General features: G+C 51.7%; 1 protein-coding gene across 5 annotated transcripts in view; it reads left to right on the top strand.

Annotated features, from left to right (window-relative positions):
* ABL1 (ABL proto-oncogene 1, non-receptor tyrosine kinase) overlaps positions 1-25,606 on the top strand; it is a 243,773-nt gene that overhangs the window by 105,057 nt on the left and 113,110 nt on the right. The window contains exon 1 of one of the 5 annotated variants that reach the window (XM_069237069.1): positions 12,219-12,936. The exons of 3 other annotated variants lie outside the window; for them this stretch is intronic. In XM_069237069.1, the coding sequence (XP_069093170.1) occupies positions 12,852-12,936 (85 nt within the window). In that variant the 5' untranslated portion in view covers positions 12,219-12,851. Of the gene's footprint in view, positions 1-12,218; positions 12,937-25,606 lie in introns of those variants that run through there. One more of the 5 variants, XM_069237070.1, reaches the window with a different exon arrangement.

The following is a 25,606-nucleotide window of genomic DNA, read 5'->3' on the forward strand; positions in this document are numbered from 1 at the left end:
TGATGAAATATTTCATTTAATTCACAAATATAAAAAATGTAAATTTTAATTTTAGTTGGAAGGTAGGAGTGTTTCTGAATTCAATTTGAGCCGTCTCTTCGTCCATACAGTTTTCTGTTTGATGCACTGCTCCCACTAATCAATCGGAGGATGCTAACTTAATTTGTAGCCTCTGTTGGACTCGGCCCCCATTGTAGGGTTACCTCCAGCGTTTTATATTTATCCCTCGTCTTCTGATGCTGATTTAGTTTGCTTTTAGGATTCTGTGAACTTTAGCACTGCTATCCAGCTTGGGCTTTCTCCTTCAAACATGGTAAAACTGGCTTACATCCTATTGGCATAGTTAATTTACTTGTAAAGTCTTTAGTAAAGTGATACTACATGTACCCAGGCCCTGCAAATTAAATACTAGTAGAAGGCCTGCAGCACTTGTTGAGCCACCCACTTAAGCAGCCTTTTAAAATGGGTCTCAGGTTTGCCATTGCAGCCTTTGTGCAGTTTTATACTGCAAATTTGACCTTGCAAATAAACCTTTTGCATAGACAATAAGAAAGTCTGAGGGAAAAAAAATACCCAAGCACATACACACACACAGTGTTCTTAGGTACTTTTTATACTTGAAGGGCAGAATTACTCCCCTAAGTACTAAATATTTTGTTACGTCTAGGCTCAATAATAGATGTTTGAGGGGTTGTCTCACCCACAACGCTTTGTGGCATGCTTGATCACCGGCGACCACCTACATTGGAGTAAGATGGTATTCCACCAGTGGACTCAACCAAAAAAGAAAAACATTTTGCCAGGCCTAAACCTCCATTTTTAATGCGTATACGCCACCCATAGGTAGGCCCTAAGCAGTTTATAGGGCAGGGTGCATTCTATTTAAAAAGTTGGACGCATACTTTTAAGTTTTATATGTCCTGGTAGTGAACATTTACTAAACGTGTTTTCACTCAGTGAGGCCTACCTCTCCCATTTGATAACATTGAGTTACCTTACTATATTTAATAAGTGATAACTTTTGATTGGGAATAGGTAGAGATGTCATGTTTGGACTCAAATGAATTGTAATTAATAATCCTCTTTAATGGTAGTCTGATTTCTGATTACAGTTTTGGAAATGCCTCTGTTAGAAAGTTGGCATTTTTCTACCATAAACTTTCTGAGGCCTTCTAGGAGCTTTCAGCTGCCTGAGCCTGTTAATTGCTTCCCAATCAGGATTTTTTTGGGGGTCTAGACAGTTAACAAAAGGACCTGGGTGTAGCTAGGAGAGGGTCATCCTACCAGCTTGGGAGGGGTGGAGCTGTTCCCTGCTGGACTTTTCCTTTCAAAGGAGCTGCCTCAGCACACTCACAAAAGCTTGACACCAGGCTTTTGTCACCCCAGACATCCTGGCCTGGGACCTGGGCAGGCGAAGGAAGGAAATTCCAGAACCTGATGTGGGAGGAAGTTTGTTCAACTTAAAAGCTGGCACCAGGTTTAAATATTAGACCCTCAAACCCACTCCTAAGTACACTCCTGGACCTGCAGAAGACTACAGGACTGCCTTGTAATCCAGAGAACTGCCCTGCTGCTTAAGGCTGGTCTTTTTCTCAGATGACTGCTCTGCTTCTACCAGAGGACTGCCCCAGCTGCTTGAGGCCTGCCTTGTTCTCCAGAGGATTGCACCCACTGCTTGAGGCCTGCCTCGCTGCTTGAAGGAAATAGGATCATCTCCTCGAACTCATGACTACAAGAGTAGGGGACACAACATGCTCCGGAGACCTCCCTGAAGCTGCCCAGCTGGCCTGCTGCCAATGAATCTACCTGCACATGGACCTGCTTGGGTCCTGCTGGCTTCTACTGGAGTACGTTTCCTGATCCACACAAGGTGCCTATCCAGGTCCTGGACCCTTGGCTGGCATCAGTTGAGCTCTTTCTGTGAAATCCTGAAATTTTAAACTTTATGCACCAGACTTTGAAAAGGTAGATTTTTCAGCTGGACTTACCTGTTCTCGCATCCTGCTCGCACTAGATCGCCGCCGGCCTGAAAGTGTGGCTTTGCTCCGGTCTAGCGCAATAAGATACCCACAGTTAGCGCTTTCTGCTTCTTGGTGCTGTTTTTACTTAAACCTTTAAAATTACATAGCTCTGGTTCTACTGATTAGATTTTTTTTTGTTTGTTTTGGTTTCATTTTATTTATTAAAATGTATTCTGTTTTTCTAAGTTGGTTTGTGACTTCTCTTGTGTTTGTTTTTCACCTCAGTAATGTTTGTTGCATAAGTACTTAACACAGTGCCTCATAGCTAAGCTTGACTGCTTTTGTGCCAAACTGCCCGAGGGTTAAACACTGGCTAATTTAATGATGTTAGTGGTTCCCTGTGACAAGGATTGTGGTTGTTGGTTGAGAAGGATTAATACTCCCCCTCAACTAATAACCGAATTTCTCACAGCCTCCAATTTCAAATTCCTTAACTTTTACAGAATGATTTTGTTTTTCACTTGTACGTTTTGCTTCTTTATTTATACACACTTTATTAATCTGTTAATATTATTTAATATTCTAAGCAGTGGATGACCCAATGGGTAGGATTTCTGGCTCCCCAGAGGTTCCCGGGCCACAAGTTATGGACCACTGGCCTACATGTAATCTGCGTGTTGTGAGGATGCCATGACCCTGGCCTGCCCCTGGCTGTAGAGGCCATCAGCCTAGCCTCCCCAGCCACAGTGGCCTAGAAGCAGCTTGTGTGTTGCAGGGTTGCCATGACCCTGGCCTGCCCCTCCCCTGGCTGTGGGGGCCATCAGTCTAGCCTCCCCAGCCACAGCGGCCTAGAAGCAGCTTGTGTGTTGTAGGCTTGCCTTGGGCCCTGCTTAGCCTTGTCCCGGTTTACAAACAGTTTGTGTTTTTGGGGTTCCATGGCCCTGCCTACCCCAGTCTAAGCCTGCAAGTGCCTTCCCCATGCTCCCTAATACCAGCCTACAAACGGTCAGCATTCTTGCGAGTCACAGAAATTCCGTTTCTGGCCTGCCCTAAACCTAATATAACAGCCTATAGCATCCTGCAAGTTTTACCGATGTGCCCACCCTAATGCCAGCCTGCAAGAGCCTACAGACAGCCTACCCAGCCTACAGCCCACCCTAGTCCTGGCTAACAACTACTTAGTGGCAGCCTGCAAGTTACAGATACGCTGTCCATGGCGGCCCCTAATGCCAGCCTGCAGCGGCCTAGAGACAGTCTATCTGGCATTGAGACAGCCTACTCATCCTAGAGACAGTCTACCTGGCATAGAGACAGTCTACCCGGTCTACAGTCTACCCAGCCTACAGCCACCTGGCCTACCCTAGTCCTGGCTACCAACTACTTGCGGACAGCCTGCAATTTATAGATACGCTGTCCATGGCGCCCTCTAATGCCGGCCTGCAACGGCCTAGAGACAGTCTACCTGGCCCACCCTAGTCCTGGCTAACTACTGCTCAGTGGTAACCTGCACGTTATGGGAATGTCCTTCACAGCCTACCATATTCCCGCCCAACAGCTCACTGGAGACCACCTGTAAGTTATCTATGTGCAGTTCCTGGCCCATCCTCATCCCGGCCAACAACAGGCAGTTTGCAGGTCATGGATCTGCTCTCCATGACCGACCCTAATCCCAGTCTACCCGGCCTACCTGATCCCGGCCAATAACCGCCTAGAGACAGCCTGCAAGTTACAGGCTTGCTCCAGTCCTCCCCTAAAGCGGGTAGAGGCGGTCTGCAAAGTAGCTGCACCCTGCCTGCCTCTGGGCAGGACTGCTCTGGTTCTGTGGTCGGTGAGCTGTAGCTAGTCTGTGGTTTGTAGATGCACCCTGGCTGCCTCTGGGCAGGACTGCTCTGGTCCTGTGGTCGGTGAGCTGTAGCTAGTCTGTGGTTTATAGAGGGGCCCTGCCTGGCTCGGAGTCTCCACTCTCCAGCCTGTCCTAGCCAGTGCGTGTCCAAACCTCTCTGGTTAGAGTTACTTGTTGGGCTTAGCTGTATAGTTAGTGTGAGCTATTAGGGTTAGCTGTTTGGTTAGTGTTACCTGTCCCGATTAGGTTTCTGGGTACTTTTAATTGTATGGTGTGGACAGTGGTTGGGCTCACCTGTCTGGGTAGGGTTAACTCTCCGGTTAGCTGTATGGTTTGGACAAGGTTGGGTTTAGCCGTCTGATTAGTGTTCTTGTTAGGGTTCGCTTTGTGGTTCCAGCAAGGATTCGGTTCAGTTAACTAGTTAGTGCGCGGGTTGGGGTTAGCTCTCTGTTGAGGTTTAGAGGTGTGCATTAGACTAACCACTGGGCTGCGATTTGTTTACAGGGAAAGTGTTGGTTTTAAAGATAGGTCTGTGTTGGGTATACAGTGTGGTTAGAATGATGGGTTGAGGGTTAGGACTCATGACACACTGGGGTGAATGATGGGGTTCGGGTACATTACAAAATGGGTGAGGTTATGTGAAAACAAGATTTCTTGTTCGAGAAAAGGCAAGCCTGCATTTTACATTGTTTAACCTTTAGATTCTAACTTTCAGCTTCCTTCGCCATAAATGTAAACGTTCAAGTCCTCCTGATGTGTACCCCAAGGCAGTGCCACCCTCCAGGTAGGCTGCACTGATGTGTACCCCAGTGCCACCCCTCCAGGTTAGCTGCACTGCTGTGTACCCCAAGGCAGTGCCACCCCTCCAGGTTAGCTGCACTGATGTGTACCCCAAGGCAGCGCCACCCCTCCAGGTTGGCTGCACTGATGTGTACCCCAGTGCCACCCCTCCAGGTTAGCTGCACTGATGTGTACCCCAAGGCAGTGCTGCCCCTCCAGGTAGGCTGCACTGATGTGTACCCCAAGGCAGTGCTGCCCCTCCAGGTAGGCTGCACTGATGTGTACCCCAGTGCCGTCCCTCCAGGTTAGCTGCACTGATGTGTACCCCAAGACAGTGCCGTCCCTCCAGGTTGGCTGCACTGATGTGTACCCCAAGGCAGTGCTGCCCCTCCAGGTTAGCTGCACTGATGTGTACCCCAAGGCAGTGCCACCCCTCCAGGTTAGCAGCACTGATGTGTACCCCAGTGCCGCCCCTCCAGGTTAGCAGCACTGATGTGTACCCCAAGGCAGCGCCACCCCTCCAGGTTAGCAGCACTGATGTGTACCCCAAGGCAGCGCCGCCCCTCCAGGTTAGCTGCACTGATGTGTACCCCAAGACAGCGCCACCCCTCCAGGTAGGCTGCACTGATGTGTACCCCAAGGCAGTGCCGCCCCTCCAGGTAGGCTGCACTGATGTGTACCCCAAGGTAGTGCTGCCCCTCCAGGTTAGCTGCACTGGTGTACCCCAAGGCAGTGCCGCCCCTCCAGGTTAGCTGCACTGATGTGTACCCCAAGGCAGTGCCGCCCCTCCAGGTAAGCTGCACTGATGTGTACCCCAAGGCAGTGCTGCCCCTCCAGGTTAGCTAAACTGATGTGTACCCCAAGGCAGTGCTGCCCCTCCAGGTTAGCTGCACTGATGTGTACCCCAAGGCAGCGTCACCCCTCCAGGTTAGCAGCACTGATGTGTACCCCAAGGCAGCGTGTACCCCAAGGCAGCGCCGCCCCTCCAGGTTGGCTGCACTGATGTGTACCCCAAGGCAGTGCCGCCCCTCCAGGTTGGCTGCACTGATGTGTACCCCAAGGCAGTGCCGCCCCTCCAGGTTGGCTGCACTGATGTGTACCCCAAGGCAGTGCCGCCCCTCCAGGTTAGCTGCACTGATGTGTACCCCAAGGCAGCGCCACCCTTCCAGGTAGGCTGCACTGATGTGTACCCCAAGGCAGCGCCACCCTTCCAGGTTAGCTGCACTGATGTGTACCCCAAGGCAGCGCCACCCCTCCAGGTTAGCTGCACTGATGTGTACCCCAAGGCAGTGCCGTCCCTCCAGGTTAGCCGCAGAGGGGAATAGCCTCCAGGGATGGACTGCAGCCCACTACTGCTTGAAGCAAGGCTGCCTTTCCTGGGCTGGTTGTTTAATAGGATATTTCTGTCCGAGTTCTAAGCCGGGAGGGTCCCTGCGGGGTGAAGGTGAAGGTGATCCCTGGAGCATGGACTGGTGTTACAGATAGCACTGCAGGGTCCTCACCCGGTGACGTGCAGTGCAAGCTTCCTTCACACATAGCAGGTACAACACCGGCATGGAGAGAGCAAGCTTCCCTCAGACACCAGCAACAGCAGTGAAAGCTTCAACACGGGCATGGAGAGAGCAAGCTTCCCTCACACATGACAGGTACAGCACAGGCTTGGAGAGAGCAAGCTTCCCTCACAAATAGCAGGTAAAACACAGCCATGGAGAGCGCAAACTTCCATCACACATAGCATGTACAACACTGGCTTGGAGAGAGCAAGTGTCTAACACACCAGCGACAGCAGTGGCAGCTTCCCTCACACACAACGGGTGCAACACAGGCATGGAGAGAGCAAGCTTCCCTCAGACACCATCAACAGCAGTGCAAGCTTCACTCACATAACAGGAACAACAGGGCATGGAGAAAGCAAGCTTCCCTCAGGCACCAGCGACAGCAGTGCAAGCTTCCCTGACACATAGCAGGTACAACACTGGCAAGAAGAGACCAAGCGTCCCTCACACTTACGCAACAGCAGTGCAAGCTTCTTTCACACATAGGTGCAACACGGGCATGAAGAGACCAAGCTTCCCTCACATTTACGCAACAGCAGTGCAAGCTTCTTTCACACATAGGTGCAACACGGGCATAATGAGAGCAGACTTCTCGACGCAATAGCAGTGCAAGCTTCCCTCACACAACAGATGCAATATGGCCATGGAGAGGGCACGCTTCCCTCACTCTCCCAAGTAGATTGCAGTTTTCCCTCTCATAGCCGCAACAACAGTGCAAGTGTCCCTCTCTTTCACATACTTATGCGTACCTACACATGCACATACAGTGCAAGCCCTCTTCAAAGCTACAGGAACAGGCAGGTGGAGTACAAGCTTCCTTCAGCAGCAGTACAGGCTTCCCTTTCTCCCTTTCAGTCATGCATCTGCAGTGCAAGCCCCTTTCAAGGCTACAAGAACAGGCAGTCAGAGTACGAGTTTCCCTCCCACACAAGCGACAGCACTGCAGCCTTCCCTCCCTCTCTTTCACATACACATCCATCTGTAGTGCAAGCCCCCTTGAAAGCTACAAGTACAGGCAGATGGAATACAAGCTTCCCCCACACACTCCCAATTTTCTGCTGTGGAAGCTTCCCTCAAATAGCAACAGCAGTGCAAGCTTCCCTCAAATATAACGGGTACAACATGGGCATGGAGAGAGAAAGCTTCCCTTACACTTCCATATCTGCAGTGCAAGCTTCCCTCATATATAATGGGTACAACATGGGCATAAAGAGAGTAGGCGTCCCTCACACAGTAGCAACTGCAGTGCAAGCTTCCCTCATGTATAATTGGTCCAGCATGGGCATGGAGAGAGCAAGCTTCCCTTACCCTCCCAAGTATGTGCAGTGTATTTTCCCCCTCACACACTAGCAACAACAGTGCAAGTTTCCCAACCTCACACATACACATGCATCTGCAGTGCAACTCCCCTTCTTCCCTCTCACGTACACATGCATCTTCAGTGCAAACTCCCCTTCCTCCCTCTCACATACACATGCATCTGTAGTGCAAACTCTCCTTCCTCCCTCTCACATACACATGCATCTGCAGTGCAACTTCCCTCCCTCTCACATACACATGCATCTGCAGTGCAAACTCCCCTTCCTCCCTCACATACACGTACATCTGCAGTGCAAACTCCCCTTCCTCCCTCTCACATACACGTACATCTGCAGTGCAAACTCCCCTTCCTCCCTCTCACATACACATGCATCTGTAGTGCAAGCTTCCCTCCCTCCCTCCCACATACACGTGCATCTGCAGTGCAACTTCCCTCCCCCTCACATACACATGCATCTGCAGTGCAACTTCCCTCCCTCTCACATACACATGCATCTGCAACTCAAGCTCCCCCAGAGCTGCAGGAAGAGGCAGGTGGAGTACAAGCTTCCTTCACACACCAGCAACAATAGTGCAAGCTTCCCTCCCTCTCACATACCCATGCATCTGCATTGCAAGACCTCTTCAAGGCTACAAGAACAGGCAGGTGGAGTACAAGCTTCCCCCACACACTTGATTATCTGCAGTTGAGGTTTTCCTCACACAAAGGCAACAGCAGTGCAGGCTTCCCTCCCTTCCACATACTCAAACATCTGTAGTGCAAGCCCCCCTTCCCCTAGACTACAAGACAAGGCTTGTGGAATGCAAGCTTTCTTTACACACCAACAGAAGTGTGAGCTTCCCTCACATAAACATGATTCTGCAGTACAAGTCCCTCTCACACACACACATGCCTCTGCACTGCAAGCTCCCGCTATGGCTACAAGAACAAACCGGTGGAGTGCAGGCTTCCTTCACACATCAACAGCAGTACAAGTTTCCCTCACATACACATGCATCTGCAGTACAAGGCTACAAGAACAGACAGGTGGAGTGCAAGCTTCCTTGTATGTGAGCTCCCTCACATACACATGCATCTGCAGTACAAGGCTACAAGAACAGACAGGTGGAGTGCAAGCTTCCTTGTATGTGTGCTCCCGCACATACACATGCATCTGCAGTACAAGGCTACAACAACAGGCACATGGAGTGCAAGCTTCCCTCATACAGAATACATACAGGTCAATCACAAGGAATGGCTTTGCTTGTTGTTCTTGCTTATAGTATTCACAGGTGTGGTTGAGCCAGTATTGTTTGCTTGGCTGGGTGGCAGCCGTGGTTATGCGGAAGATTGTTTGTGAAGGCTGCTTGCTTGTTCTGATTACCTTTGAGTCTGACGGGTTACTCTTATCAATGCTGCCAGCGACTAATCTGGCTCGACTCATTGCAGGTGCAAGGTGAATGAGGCTTGTGATTATATTTGCGTTTCAATATTATTTTAAGTAGAAGGTTATCTATTTGGTTATTCTGTAATGCTTTTGATTGTAACTCTATGTAAAACAATTCAAACACAAGCAGTAGTACACATCTCACTCTGGCACACGTCACGGGTGCAGGATTGCATCATATACTGCTTGTAGAAGTAGAGGCAGCAGACATGCATGTCTCCAGCTCCCAGCCATGCATGTGAGTCGCAGGAGCAGTCACCTCACACATGGCAGCACCGATGGCTGAGGTCACTGTAGATAATGCCAGGGCCACTAAAATTATGTGATTGTGCGGCATTTGCAATTTTTGCATAATTATATTTTTTATGCATTTGCCACATAATTCATCATCTGCCACGTAATCTGCAGATTCTAACAAAAAAATTGGTTTCTAGCTCAGACAGTTCAAAAGTTACTAAAAATGCAGTGTCGCATGTTGCCGCAAAAGACTATGCAAAGCTGGACTGGTCCTATTTCTGTTGCTTAATGCTATATGTGGGTACTAAACTTGTACTAATGATGTGCCACCAATGCCCAGACAGTGTTAGTAAGTTTAAAAATGATGCAGTGTTTTGTAATATTAATACAAAATGTGCCACATTACGCCACATAATTAGCTTTTTCTTGTATAATTTACACAACCTTTTCTCATAATTTGGCCATCTCCTGCCGCATAATTCCAGTGGTCCTGGATATAGCATACTGAAGGCCGGGGTCAGTTGAGCCATAGATCACTTGCTTCCTGGGCTTTAAACTGGATGAAAAAGGGAGGTCTCTAAATTGGGCGTCACCAAAGAAGCATAACCGGATCCTGTCAAAGAGGCATAGCCTGCGTAATTAAGGTGTGGCTTAAAACAAGTGCATTAAAATGATGTGCTTCACACAGTCTGTCACCTGACTAGTGTGTGAGAGCCTCTGAGATGTATTTTGCACTCAGGCATCTCACACAAAAACAGGTGCCTAGAGCAAGTGAGACCTATAAGCATTGTCAGTGCTTGTTAACAGTGTCACCTAAAGAGTAACATCTACTTTGATGTGCATAATCGGAACAGTAAATGTTTCGGGTCTGAAAATATGAGATGTGAATTAAACATTGCTTAGGTCTGGGGAAGGGGTGGTGGTCTTCAGAGTGTCTAAATCACTCCTGATCGTACCACCACACCACTCTACTCTGCAGCCTCCCTGTGAGACGCAACCTCCCCCTCAGACTTCCAAAATCCTCCATATGTTTATCTCACACTTCGTCTCCTTCCTCCTGCACACAACCTCTTTTCACTATCTCTTGCTTGCACTTCCATGCACCTCTTTCACTTCGGCAACCTCCCACACACTCACTTGCACTATCACCCTCCAACATTGCTTCTCATCTCTCCATAGCCCTTCTCTGACATTTCATTTTTTTTTTTTTAATAGCACTATTCAAAGTTTACTCGCTCAGTTCTGTGATCTGCATGGTACACTTTCTTTGCAGCAGGCACATTAACCCTCTGCACTACTTTATGATGTGACAAAGCTGCCACTAGAAAAACTCTGATCACTCCAGCAGGCACATTAATCACCAGAGTTACCTTGACATGTCATTGTTGCCTGAAAACTGCTAGACACGCAAGAAAGTCTCCAGCACTGCTTCAAAACCAACTTATTGGGAGCTCTCTGCCACGGCTCTGGTGTCAGGGATGGTGTCAGTAGTTCCTAGTAAGGATGGGTAAAGCTGGAGACAATGCACCGTGTGCATGAGGCTGGGTGGTCCCTGCACCCCCTGTCCCAACTCCAACCTGCTGCTCTGCTTTTGCTCTGGGGCGGTTGGGGTGGTGTCAGTAATACCCAGTAAGGATGGGTAAAGCTGGAGACCATGCATTCTGGATGGGGCTGGGTGGTTCCTGCACCCCCATCTCAGCTCCACCCTGGGAGCTCTCTGCCCCGGCTCTGGGAGGTGGGGGGGTTTGAGGGGGAGGGAATTGGGGTGGTGTTAGTAGTACAGAGTAAGGATGGGTAAAGCTGGAGACCATGGCTCTGTGGGTGGGGCTGGGTGGTCCCTGCATCCCCTCTCCTAAGTCCACCCTGATTCTCTGCCACGGCTCTAGGGGCGGGTGGGGGCAGGGGTGCGGGGAGGGGTTGGGGTAGTGTTGGTAGTTCCAGTAAGGATGGGTAAAGCCAGAGATCATGATTCTGTGGATGGGGCTGGGCGGTCCCTGCACCCCTCTCTCAAAGCTGCCCTGCTGCAGCTGTGGGGCGGTTGGGATGGTGTCAGTAGTTCCCAGTAAGGATGGGTAAAGCTGGAGACCATGCACTGTGTGCATGAGGCTGGGTGGTCCCTACACCACGTCTCTCCCAGCTCTGCCCTACCTCTGGGGGTTGGGATGGTATCAGTAGTATATAGTAAGGATAGGTAAAGCTGGAGACCATGCACTGTGTGCATGAGGCTGGGTGGTCCCTGCACCCCGTCTCTCCCAGCCCCACCCTACCTCCGGGGGTTGTTGGGGTGGTGTCAGTAGTATAGAGTAAGGATGGGTAAAGCTGGAGACCATGCACTGTGCGCATGAGGCTGTGTGGTCCCTGCACCCCGTCTCTCCCAGCCCCACCCTACCCTCGGGGGTTGTTGGGGTGGTGTCAGTAGTTCAGAGTAAGGATGGGTAAAGCTGGAGACCATGCATTCTGGATGGGGATGGATGGTCCCTGCACCCCCTCTCCCAGCTCCACCCTGGGCGCGCTCTGCCCCGGCTCTGGGGGTTGGGATGGTGTCAGTAGTTCTCAGTAAGGAAGGGTAAAGCTGGAGACCATGACTCTGGGTGGTCCCTGCACCCCTCTCTACCAGCTCACCCTGGGCGCTCTCTGCCCCGGCTCTGGGGGTTGGGATGGTGTCAGTAGTTCTCAGTAAGGAAGGGTAAAGCTGGAGACCATGACTCTGGGGATGGGTGGTCCCTGCACTCCTTCTCTCAGCTCCACCGTGGGCGCTCTCTGCCCCGGCTCTGGGGGTTGGGATGGTGTCAGCAGTTCTCAGTAAGGATGGGTGAAGCTGGAGACCATGACTCTGGGGATGGGTGGTCCCTGCACCCCCTCTCTCAGCTCACCCTGGGCGCGCTCTGCCCCGTGGGTTGGGATGGTGTCAGTAGTTCCCAGTAAGGATGGGTGAAGCTGGAGACCATGCAGTCTGGATGGGGCTGGGCGGTCCCTGCACCCCCTCTACCAGCTCACCCTGGGCGCTCTCTGCCCCGCCCGGCTCTCAGTGGGTTAAGCCGCCTACAGTGGGTGTGCCCGGCCTGATGTCATGGAGGGGCGGGCGACGGGCCCTTTGTTGGCGGTGGGAGGCGAGCCTTCCTCCCGGGGAGGGACCAGCAGGCCGGGGAGGACCAGCACCAGCAGGCCGGAGCCTCTAACTTTCCACCGGATCCTGGCGCTGGGCAAGGACTGGGGGGCACAGGACGGGGGGCATCGCCCGGGATGGCTACTGAGGACCCCCCCGGCCCAGGATCCTAACCCCTCCGGCCCCTGTCTGGGATCACAAGTTAGTCCAGGGAGCGCCGGGACGGACCAGAGACCCCGGATCGGAGAGGGGCCGGGGAGCCATGAGACCCCACATCAGCGCACGGAGTGAGACTTCCTGAACGGAGAGGAGCACCGGTACCCGAGAGAGGCCTCCAGCCCTGGGTAGGGAGAGATGCCACTGATCTGAGCACCAGGACACGGGTGAGGCCTCCGACCCTGGAGAGGGAGGGAGACCCCTGAGCGGATCACCGGAACGCGAGAGAGGCCTCCAACCCTGGGGGCGGAGATAGCACCAGGACACGGGGGCGAGACCTCTAAGCTGGAGGAGTGGGACCTCTGATCCAGGCACCAGGACACGGTGGGGGCCTCCGGTGGAGGGAAAGGCTGCGCCCTGGCCAGGAGAGGGGCCCAAGAGTCTGTCCGGAGCCGCCATCCGCTAATGAAAATGTTGGAAATCTGCTTAAAGTTAGTGGGGTGCAAGTCCAAGAAGGGATTGTCCTCGTCGTCCAGCTGTTACCTGGAAGGTAAGCGAGGAGTGAGTGACTGGCCACAATCGTATAGCGCCTAACCTGCACTTTGGGGGTGGACAAACACGGGTGAAGGCTCTGCCTGTCCCTGGCTGTTACTTTGAAAATCGTACGCCTCTCTAGCGCCTAGACTACAGTTTGTGGAAGTGCTGGTGCTCTGAGGACTGTCCTGGGGCAGTGTCCTGTCTGCCCTTACTGTATCTGGCTGTTGCGTTGAAGTTAATGATCGACCACACCACAATAGCGCCTGAACGTTTTTTTTTGGGGGGTGGGGGGGCGGGGAGTTGTTGCGCAGAGGACGTTGCAGGGGCAGTGCCTTGCCTGCCTGCCCTGTAACTGTCTGTTAACTTTGAAGTTAGTACACTTCTCTAGCGCCTAGACTGCAGTTTGTGGAAGTGGGGGTTTACTGAAGACGGTGGTGGGGCAGAGCCCTGCCTGCCCTATACTTGGCTGTTAATTTGGAGTTAGTACACCTCTCTAGCGCTTAGACTGCAGTTTGTGGAAGTGGGGGGTGCTCTGAGGACGGTGCTGGGCCTGTGCCCTGCCCGCCCCTCCTGTACCTGGCTGTTACTTTGAAGTTATTACACCTCTAGCGCCTAAACTGCAGATTTTTTGTATCTGGGGGTGCCCTGCCTCTCCTCTACCTGGCTGTTACTTTGGAGTTAGTACACTTAGCTCCTAGTCTCCAGTTTGTGTATTTGGGGTGTTCTGAGGACGGTCCTGGGGCAGTTCCCTAATTGGCTCTCCTGTACCTGGCTGTTACTTTAAAATTAGTACACCTCCTCTAGCGCCTAAACCACAGTTTGTGGAAGTGGGGGTTCGCTAAGGACGGTCCTGGGGCAGTGCCCTGCCTGCCTCTCCTGTACCTGACTGTTACTTTGGAGTTAGTACACGTCTCTGGCGCCTAGACTGCAGTTTATAAACGTAGGGGTACACTGAAGGCGGTGCTGGGGCAGAGCCCTGGCCGCCCCTCCCGTACCCGGCAGTTACTCCGGCGTTCGTGAGCTACAGACCTTTCTTGGCGCTCTCTCCGACCTGGCAGCCTCAGGCTGCAGCTGGGGGAGGCGGCTGCTGGGCCGAGGGACCTATGAAGCCGGCCCTGGATCCCGGCCCAGCCCCTCCTACGCCTCGCTCCTAATTCCTGGAAAGTGAGGTTGAGGGAATAACGTTACTCCTGGCGCTGGCTCTTACTGCGCAGCTAGCGCCTGACCACACCTGTATAGCGCTACACACGGACAGGCGCTGAAAGGCTGCCATGCGTGAGGTCTTGGGGGTTCTGAAGCAGACCTCGCTCGTTCACCCCTGGAAAGTCCTGATGACGAATGTAGCCTAACTTGTAGCGCCTGGAGAGAGAATCTAGCCTGCAACGCAGCTCCTCGCGCTCCCTGACCCTCCGAGGGCGCTGAGGGTGCTGTGAAGCCTGCCTCATGTCTGTGGCCGCTCGAAGGCTGCTTCACAGCGCTGTGGGGTCACCGGAAGGAGGGAGGTGCGGTAAGGCGCTCTGGCTCAGCAGAAGGGACGTCAGGCTACAGAGAATGAAATAGCGCATTGTGCCACAGGGTGACTAAACCGTGCATCACTGTCTGAGGAAAACACTGCACAGAGCGTGTACAGGGCCTGTAACTGAGGCGTCCCGGCCTCCTCCGTGGGATGGGATCTGGGAGTCGTCGGAACCAGTCACATCCTCATCAGGGTCTCGGGTCAGGAATGGTTCCTGGAGTGTTTTTGGGGGTGGGTCCACGCCTCATTCATTCATTCATTCATGTGATGGGTGCTTTGAGATGTCAGGACCACGTCACATCCTCATGAGGGCCTCGGGGGTCAGTGACTGGTCCTGGAAGTGAGGTGGTCCATGCCTCCTTCACCTGATGGGTCTAAAAGTGTTCGGCACCACATCACATCCTCATGAGGGTCTGAAGGATCAGTGACTGGTCCTGGAAGTGAGGTGGTCCACTCCTTCTTCATGTGATGGGTTCTGTGAGAGGCCAGGACCACGTTACATCCTCATGAGCCCTCGGGGATCAGTGATGGCTCCTGGAGTGAGGTGGTCCACGCCTTCTTCATGTGATGGGTTCTGTGAGAGGCCAGGACCACGTCACATCCTCATGAGGGTCTGTAGGATCAGTGACTGGTCCTGTAAGTGAAGTGGTCCACGCCTTCTTCATGTGATGGGTTCTGTGAGAGGCCAGGACTACGTTGCATCCTCATGAGGGCCTCGGATCAGTGACTGGTCCTGGAAGTGAGGTGGTCCACTCCTCCTTCATGTGATGGGTTCTGTGAGATGTCAGGACCACGTCACATCCTCATGAGGGCCTCAGGGGAATCAGTGATGGCTCCTGGAGTGAGGTGGTCCACGCCTTCTTCATGTGATGGGTTCTGTGAGAGGCCAGGACCACGTCACATCCTCATGAGGGTCTGAAGGATCAGTGACTGGTTCTGGAAGTGAGGTGGTCCACACCTCCTTCATGTGATGGGTTCTGTGAGAGGCCAGGACCACGTCACATCCTCATGAGGGACTCTGGGTCGGTGAAAGGTTTGGAAGCGAGCAGCCCCTTCCCATCGGACTCCAGTGATGGGTCCTGGAAGTGAGGCGGTCCATGCCTCCTTCATTTGATGGGTTCTGTCAGAGGACAGGACCACACATCCCTCATCAGGGCCTCAGGGGATCAGTGATGGGTCCTGGAAGTGAGGAGGTCCATCCTTCCTTCATTTGATGGGTTCTGTGATTGGTCAGGACCACATCACATCCTCATCAGGGTCAGTGATGGGTCCTGAAAGTGAGGTGTTCCATGCCTCCTTCATGTGAAGTCCTTGACTTCCAGCGTCCCACCGCGGAGGTAAAAACAAATGATGACTGAGGTCCTACAACCGGACCAGACTGCTTCTGAGCCCCTCCTTTTAGTGACGACCTGACCGCTACCCTCCTAGGATCTTGGGCAAAGCTTGTACTGCATCTCCTCCCAGGCAAATTGCCAGACGGCATTGCCCTGCTCTGGTTGATCCAACCTTTTTGTGGCAGCACCCTTCTCCAATGAGTCCTGTGGTGCAGGCCTCCACCAGTCAGACCAACCCAACAATTCCACTCCCAGGGAATCGGAGGGAATAGAGACTTTTGGGAAGAGCTGTGAGAAGGTAGCCTCTTTCTAGCCTTGTTACCCCCACTTTTGGCCTGTTTGTGAGTGTATGTCAGGGTGTTTGTCACTGTTTTCACTGTCTCACTGGGATCCTGATAGCCAGGCCTCAGTGCTCATAGTGAAAACACTATGTTTTCAGTATGTTTGTTATGTGTCACTGGGATCCTGCTGGTCAGGACCCCAGTGCTCATAGGTTTGTGGCCTATATGTATGTGTCACTGGGACCCTGTCACACAGGGCCCCAGTGCTCATAGGTGTGCATGTATATGTTCCCTGTGTGGTGCCTAACTGTCTCACTGAGGCTCTGCTAACCAGAACCTCAGTGGTTATGCTCTCTCATTACTTCCAAATTGTCACTGACAGGCTAGTGACCATTTTTACCAATTTACATTGGCTTACTGGAACACCCTTATAATTCCCTAGTATATGGTACTGAGGTACCCAGGGTATTGGGGTTCCAGGAGATCCCTATGGGCTGCAGCATTTCTTTTGCCACCCATAGGGAGCTCTGACAATTCTTACACAGGCCTGCCACTGCAGCCTGAGTGAAATAACGTCCACGTTATTTCACAGCCATTTTACACTGCACTTAAGTAACTTATAAGTCACCTATATGTCTAACCTTTACCTGGTAAAGGTTAGGTGCAAAGTTACTTAGTGTGAGGGCACCCTGGCACTAGCCAAGGTGCCCCCACATTGTTCAGAGCCAATTCCCTGAACTTTGTGAGTGCGGGGACACCATTACATGCGTGCACTACATATAGGTCACTACCTATATGTAGCTTCACCATGGTAACTCCGAATATGGCCATGTAACATGTCTATGATCATGGAATTGCCCTCTCTATACCATCCTGGCATAGTTGGCACAATCCCATGATCCCAGTGGTCTGTAGCACAGACCCTGGTACTGCCAAACTGCCCTTCCTGGGGTTTCACTGCAGCTGCTGCTGCTGCCAACCCCTCAGACAGGCAGCTGCCCTCCTGGGGTCCAGCCAGGCCTGGCCCAGGATGGCAGAACAAAGAACTTCCTCTGAGAGAGGGTGTGACACCCTCTCCCTTTGGAAAATGGTGTGAAGGCAGGGGAGGAGTAGCCTCCCCCAGCCTCTGGAAATGCTTTGTTGGGCACAGATGTGCCCAATTCTGCATAAGCCAGTCTACACCGGTTCAGGGACCCCTTAGCCCCTGCTCTGGCGCGAAACTGGACAAAGGAAAGGGGAGTGACCACTCCCCTGACCTGCACCTCCCCTGGGAGGTGTCCAGAGCTCCTCCAGTGTGCTCCAGACCTCTGCCATCTTGGAAACAGAGGTGCTGCTGGCACACTGGACTGCTCTGAGTGGCCAGTGCCACCAGGTGACGTCAGAGACTCCTGCTGATAGGCTCCTTCAGGTGTTAGTAGCCTTTCCTCTCTCCTAGGTAGCCAAACCCTCTTTTCTGGCTATTTAGGGTCTCTGTCTCTGGGGAAACTTTAGATAATGAATGCATGAGCTCAGCCGAGTTCCTCTGCATCTCCCTCTTCACCTTCTGATAAGGAATCGACCGCTGACCGCGCTGGAAGCCTGCAAACCTGCAACATAGTAGCAAAGACGACTACTGCAACTCTGTAACGCTGATCCTGCCGCCTTCTCGACTGTTTTCCTGCTTGTGCATGCTGTGGGGGTAGTCTGCCTCCTCTCTGCACCAGAAGCTCCGAAGAAATCTCCCGTGGGTCGACGGAATCTTCCCCCTGCAACCGCAGGCACCAAAAAGCTGCATCTCCGGTCCCTTGGGTCTCCTCTCAGCACGACGAGCGAGGTCCCTCGAATCCAGCGACACCGTCCAAGTGACCCCCACAGTCCAGTGACTCTTCAGCCCAAGTTTGGTGGAGGTAAGTCCTTGCCTCACCTCGCTGGGCTGCATTGCTGGGAACCGCGACTTTGCAAGCTTCTCCGGCCCCTGTGCACTTCCGGCGGAAATCCTTCGTGCACAGCCAAGCCTGGGTCCACGGCACTCTAACCTGCATTGCACGACTTTCTAAGTTGGTCTCCGGCGACGTGGGACTCCTTTGTGCAACTTCGGCGAGCACCGTTTCACGCATCCTCGTAGTGCCTGTTTCTGGCACTTCTCCGGGTGCTACCTGCTTCAGTGAGGGCTCCTTGTCTTGCTCGACGTCCCCTCTCTCTGCAGGTCCAATTTGCGACCTCCTGGTCCCTCCTGGGCCCCAGCAGCGTCCAAAAACGCCAAACGCACGATTTGCGTGTAGCAAGGCTTGTTGGCGTCCATCCGGCGGGAAAACACTTCTGCACGACTCTCCAAGGCGTGGGGGATCCATCCTCCAAAGGGGAAGTCTCTAGCCCTTGTCGTTCCTGCAGTATTCACAGTTCTTCAGCCTAGTAAGAGCTTCTTTGCACCAACCGCTGGCATTTCTTGGGCATCTGCCCATCTCCGAGCTGCTTGTGACTTTTGGACTTGGTCCCCTTGTTCCACAGGTACCTTCAGACAGGAATCCATCGTTGTTGCATTGCTGATTTGTGTTTTCCTTGCATTCTCCCTCTAACACGACTATTTTGTCCTTAGGGGAACTTTGGTGCACTTTGCACTCACTTTTCAGGGTCTTGGGGAGGGTTATTTTTCTAACTCTCACTATTTTCTAATAGTCCCAGCGACCCTCTACAAGGTCACATAGGTTTGGGGTCCATTCGTGGTTCACATTCCACTTTTGGAGTATATGGTTTGTGTTGCCCCTATCCCTATGTTTCCCCATTGCATCCTATTGTAATTATACATTGTTTGCACTGTTTTCTAAGACTATACTGCATATTTTTGCTATTGTGTATATATATCTTGTGTATATTTCCTATCCTCTTACTGAGGGTACACTCTAAGATACTTTGGCATATTGTCATAAAAATAAAGTACCTTTATTTTTAGTATAACTGTGTATTGTGTTTTCTTATGATATTGTGCATATGACACTAAGTGGTACTGTAGTAGCTTCACACGTCTCCTAGTTCAGCCTGAGCTGCTTTGCTAAGCTACCATTATCTATCAGCCTAAGCTGCTAGACACCCTATACACTAATAAGGGATAACTGGGCCTGGTGCAAGGTGCAAATACCCCTTGGTACTCACTACAAGCCAGTCCAGCCTCCTACATTGGTTGTGCAGTGGTGGGATAAGTGCTTGAGACTACTTACCACTCTTGTCATTGTACTTTTCATAAGAGAAAAATATACAAAACAAGGTCAGTGTATATACACATAGACAAAAAGTTTTGCATTTCCTCTTTTCACTCTTTTCTAAGTGCTGAAAAGTACTTCTAAACTTTCAAAAAGTTCTTAAAAGTTTAAAAAGTTTTTTCTGTCTTTCCAAAAAGTTCTGAAAACTTTTTTTCTTTGTCTATCACTTTAACTCTCTCTAAAAATGTCTGGCACAGGCCAAAAAGTTGAACTGTCCAAACTTGCATATGATCACCTTAGCTGGAAAGGAGCAAGGAGTCTCTGCATAGAGAGAGGTTTGAGTGTAGGGAAGAATCCTTCCTTAGAACTGTTAATTAATATGCTTAGAGTACAGGATAAGGCCATAAGTGCCCAATCTGTAGAAAAAGTAGCTAATGGTTCTCAATCTGATCCAGGGACTCCCCCAGGAAAAGGTTCAGGAAAGAAACTTCTTAGCCTGCCCATTACTAGACAGTCTAGCATAGTTGGTACAGAGGTTGAATCACATCATACTGATGATGTGCTCTCACATTATACTGGTAGCCAAGCTGTTAGGGTGCCCTCTGTAAGGGACAGGTCTCCTTCTGTTCATTCCCATCATACCTCTGTATCTAGAAAAGTCCCTCCCACCCACCCTGATGACAGATTGTTAGAAAGGGAGCTCAATAGATTGAGAGTGGAACAAACCAGACTGAAGCTCAAGAAGCAACAGCTGGATTTGGATAGACAGTCTTTAGAAATAGAGATGGAAAGACAGAAGTTGGGTTTAGATACCCATGGTGGCAGCAGCAGTATTCCCCATAGTCATCCTGCAAAAGAGCATGATTCCAGGAATCTGCACAAGATAGTTCCCCCTTATAAGGAGGGGGATGACATTAACAAGTGGTTTGCTGCACTTGAGAGGGCCTGTGCTGTACAGGATGTCCCTCAAAAGCAGTGGGCTGCTATCCTATGGCTATCATTTAGTGGAAAAGGTAGGGATAGGCTCCTTACAGTGAAAGAAAATGATGCCAATAATTTTACAGTTCTTAAGAATGCACTCCTGGATGGTTATGGCTTAACCACTGAACAGTACAGGATAAAGTTCAGAGAGACCAAAAAGGAGTCTTCACAAGACTGGGTTGATTTCATTGACCATTCAGTGAAGGCCTTGGAGGGGTGGTTACATGGCAGTAAAGTTACTGATTATGAAAGCCTGTATAACACAATCCTGAGAGAGCATATACTTAATAATTGTGTGTCTGATTTGTTGCACCAGTACCTGGTAGACTCTGATCTGACCTCTCCCCAAGAATTGGGAAAGAAGGCAGACAAATGGGTCAGAACAAGGGTGAACAGAAAAGTTCATACAGGGGGTGACAAAGATGGCAATAAGAAGAAAGATGGTGAAAAATCTCAAGATAAGCATGGGGATAAGGGTAAAACCAAAGATCCCACTTCAAATCTTAAACACTCTTCAGAGGGTGGGAATAAAACTAATTCTTCCTCTTCTTCTCAACCTGCACACATTAAAAAGCCTTGGTGCTTTGTGTGTAAAAACAGAGGCCATAGGCCAGGGGATAAGTCCTGTCCAGGTAAACCCCCTGAGCCTACCACCACTAATACATCAAGCTCTAGTGCCCCTAGCAGTAGTGGTACTAGTGGTGGGACTGCTGGCAACAGTCAAGCAAAGGGTGTAGTTGGGTTCACTTATGGGTCCATAGTGGAAACTGATGTAATCAGTCCCAAGACAGTTTCTGTCACACCTAGTGGCATTGGCCTTGCCACACTGGCTGCTTGTCCCCTTACAATGGATAAGTACAGGCAGACAGTTTCAATAAATGGTGTTGAGGCCTTGGCCTACAGGGACACAGGTGCCAGTTTCACTTTGGTGACTGAAAACCTAGTGCCTCCTGAACAACACATCATTGGACAACAGTATAAGATTATTGATGTCCATAACTCCACTAAGTTTCTTCCCTTAGCTATAATTCAGTTTAGTTGGGGTGGAGTTACTGGCCCTAAGCAGGTGGTGGTATCACCTAGCTTACCTGTAGACTGTCTCTTAGGTAATGACCTAGAGACCTCAGGTTGGGCTGATGTAGAGTTTTATGCCCATGCAGCCATGCTGGGCATCCCTGAGGAATTGTTCCCTCTCATTTCAAGTGAAATGAAAAAGCAAAGGAGAGAAGGCCTGAAAACTCAGGATCCCTCTCCATCAACAGGTAAAAAGGGTATCACAGTATCCCCTAACCACCCTACCATTCAGGATACCATTCCTGTGGTGGGAGAAACCTCTCCTGGGGTGGCACCTGTTCCAAGGGAATCATCAGCTGGCAAAGCTGGACTCCCTGAGGTGGAAGTACCTCTCTGTGGGATAACTAACATTGGTGACAAAAAGAGCACCATTTTAGTTAACATGGAGCATCCCTCCAACCCTCCCAGAGAAACTTTAGTGCAGAAACCCTGCACTACCTCACAACACTTAGGACAGCATCCCTGCCCTAGTGTGGAGCTCATAGGACAGCATCCCTGCCCTGCTCCAACTCAAGAGAAACAGCATCCCTGTTCTCTCTTCCAGCCAAATGGACAAAGTTTTTGCCCAGCTATGGCTTTACTGAGACAGCATCCCTGTCTGGCATTTCCATCATTACAAATAGGTTCAGTGGATAATTCCCACTGCTCTAAACTAAAACTTACTGATAGAAACTCTGAAAATACATCTTCACATTGTTGGTTAGCTAAAAAACTTCAAACAGGGTGGTTTACATCCCCACAGGGAAGTAACCATATAGTGGATGATAAAGGGAGTAACCAGTCTATTGCAGAGCTACTCTCTACTTATCACCACTTAGACAATAAAGTCTCAACTGGCCAAGGTTAGCCTTATTGTCCTTCGTTTGGGGGGGGGTTGTGTGAGAAGGTAGCCTCTTTCTAGCCTTGTTACCCCCACTTTTGGCCTGTTTGTGAGTGTATGTCAGGGTGTTTGTCACTGTTTTCACTGTCTCACTGGGATCCTGATAGCCAGGCCTCAGTGCTCATAGTGAAAACACTATGTTTTCAGTATGTTTGTTATGTGTCACTGGGATCCTGCTGGTCAGGACCCCAGTGCTCATAGGTTTGTGGCCTATATGTATGTGTCACTGGGACCCTGTCACACAGGGCCCCAGTGCTCATAGGTGTGCATGTATATGTTCCCTGTGTGGTGCCTAACTGTCTCACTGAGGCTCTGCTAACCAGAACCTCAGTGGTTATGCTCTCTCATTACTTCCAAATTGTCACTGACAGGCTAGTGACCATTTTTACCAATTTACATTGGCTTACTGGAACACCCTTATAATTCCCTAGTATATGGTACTGAGGTACCCAGGGTATTGGGGTTCCAGGAGATCCCTATGGGCTGCAGCATTTCTTTTGCCACCCATAGGGAGCTCTGACAATTCTTACACAGGCCTGCCACTGCAGCCTGAGTGAAATAACGTCCACGTTATTTCACAGCCATTTTACACTGCACTTAAGTAACTTATCAAATCAAATCAAATCATTAGCATTTGTAAAGCGCGCTACTCACCCGTGCGGGTCTCAAGGCGCTAGGGGGGAAAGGGGGGGTTATCGCTGCTCGAACAGCCAAGTCTTTAGGAGTCTCCGGAAAGCGGAGTGGTCCTGGGTGGTCCTGAGGCTGGTGGGGAGGGAGTTCCAGGTCTTGGCCGCCAGGAAGGAGAAAGATCTCCCACCCGCCGTGGAGCGGCGGGTGCGAGGGACGGCAGCAAGTGCGAGGCCAGCGGAGCGGAGGGGGCGGGTGGGGACGTAGAAGCTGAGGCGTCTGTTGAGGTATTCCGGTCCCTTGTTGTGGAGGGCTTTGTGTGCGTGGGTGAGAAGACGGAAGGTGATCCTTTTGCTGACTGGGAGCCAATGCAGGTGTCTCAGGTGTGCGGAGATGTGGCTGTTGCGGGGTACGTCGAGGATGAGGCGGGCCGAGGCGTTTTGGATGCGTTGCAGGCGGTTTTGGAGTTTGGCGGTGGTCCCAGCGTAGAGGGTGTTGCCGTAGTCCAGGCGACTCGTGACAAGGGCGTGGGTCACGGTTTTTCTGGTGTCGGCGGGGATCCAGCGGAAGATCTTGCGGAGCATGCGGAGAGTGAGGAAGCAGGCGGAGGACACGGCGTTGACTTGCTTGGTCATGGTGAGAAGAGGGTCCAAGATGAAGCCGAGGTTGCGGGCGTGGTCTGCGGGGGTCGGTGCGGTGCCGAGGGCCGTGGGCCACCAGGAGTCGTCCCAGGCGGACGGGGTGTTGCCGAGGATGAGGACTTCCGTTTTTTCAGAGTTCAGCTTTAGGCGGCTGAGCCTCATCCAATCTGCGACGTCCTTCATACCCTCTTGTAGGTTGGTCTTGGCGCTGGCGGGGTCCTTGGTGAGGGAGAGTACAAGTTGGGTGTCGTCGGCGTAGGAGGTGATGATGATGTCGTGCTTGCGTACGATGTCGGCGAGGGGGCTCATGTAGACATTGAAGAGTGTCGGGCTGAGCGATGAGCCTTGAGGTACGCCGCAGATGATCTGCCTATAGTCACCTATATGTCTAACCTTTACCTGGTAAAGGTTAGGTGCAAAGTTACTTAGTGTGAGGGCACCCTGGCACTAGCCAAGGTGCCCCCACATTGTTCAGAGCCAATTCCCTGAACTTTGTGAGTGCGGGGACACCATTACATGCGTGCACTACATATAGGTCACTACCTATATGTAGCTTCACCATGGTAACTCCGAATATGGCCATGTAACATGTCTATGATCATGGAATTGCCCTCTCTATACCATCCTGGCATAGTTGGCACAATCCCATGATCCCAGTGGTCTGTAGCACAGACCCTGGTACTGCCAAACTGCCCTTCCTGGGGTTTCACTGCAGCTGCTGCTGCTGCCAACCCCTCAGACAGGCAGCTGCCCTCCTGGGGTCCAGCCAGGCCTGGCCCAGGATGGCAGAACAAAGAACTTCCTCTGAGAGAGGGTGTGACACCCTCTCCCTTTGGAAAATGGTGTGAAGGCAGGGGAGGAGTAGCCTCCCCCAGCCTCTGGAAATGCTTTGTTGGGCACAGATGTGCCCAATTCTGCATAAGCCAGTCTACACCGGTTCAGGGACCCCTTAGCCCCTGCTCTGGCGCGAAACTGGACAAAGGAAAGGGGAGTGACCACTCCCCTGACCTGCACCTCCCCTGGGAGGTGTCCAGAGCTCCTCCAGTGTGCTCCAGACCTCTGCCATCTTGGAAACAGAGGTGCTGCTGGCACACTGGACTGCTCTGAGTGGCCAGTGCCACCAGGTGACGTCAGAGACTCCTGCTGATAGGCTCCTTCAGGTGTTAGTAGCCTTTCCTCTCTCCTAGGTAGCCAAACCCTCTTTTCTGGCTATTTAGGGTCTCTGTCTCTGGGGAAACTTTAGATAATGAATGCATGAGCTCAGCCGAGTTCCTCTGCATCTCCCTCTTCACCTTCTGATAAGGAATCGACCGCTGACCGCGCTGGAAGCCTGCAAACCTGCAACATAGTAGCAAAGACGACTACTGCAACTCTGTAACGCTGATCCTGCCGCCTTCTCGACTGTTTTCCTGCTTGTGCATGCTGTGGGGGTAGTCTGCCTCCTCTCTGCACCAGAAGCTCCGAAGAAATCTCCCGTGGGTCGACGGAATCTTCCCCCTGCAACCGCAGGCACCAAAAAGCTGCATCTCCGGTCCCTTGGGTCTCCTCTCAGCACGACGAGCGAGGTCCCTCGAATCCAGCGACACCGTCCAAGTGACCCCCACAGTCCAGTGACTCTTCAGCCCAAGTTTGGTGGAGGTAAGTCCTTGCCTCACCTCGCTGGGCTGCATTGCTGGGAACCGCGACTTTGCAAGCTTCTCCGGCCCCTGTGCACTTCCGGCGGAAATCCTTCGTGCACAGCCAAGCCTGGGTCCACGGCACTCTAACCTGCATTGCACGACTTTCTAAGTTGGTCTCCGGCGACGTGGGACTCCTTTGTGCAACTTCGGCGAGCACCGTTTCACGCATCCTCGTAGTGCCTGTTTCTGGCACTTCTCCGGGTGCTACCTGCTTCAGTGAGGGCTCCTTGTCTTGCTCGACGTCCCCTCTCTCTGCAGGTCCAATTTGCGACCTCCTGGTCCCTCCTGGGCCCCAGCAGCGTCCAAAAACGCCAAACGCACGATTTGCGTGTAGCAAGGCTTGTTGGCGTCCATCCGGCGGGAAAACACTTCTGCACGACTCTCCAAGGCGTGGGGGATCCATCCTCCAAAGGGGAAGTCTCTAGCCCTTGTCGTTCCTGCAGTATTCACAGTTCTTCAGCCTAGTAAGAGCTTCTTTGCACCAACCGCTGGCA

Source organism: Pleurodeles waltl, chromosome 6, assembly GCF_031143425.1.
Source record: "Pleurodeles waltl isolate 20211129_DDA chromosome 6, aPleWal1.hap1.20221129, whole genome shotgun sequence".
Classification (NCBI taxonomy): domain Eukaryota; kingdom Metazoa; phylum Chordata; class Amphibia; order Caudata; family Salamandridae; genus Pleurodeles; species Pleurodeles waltl.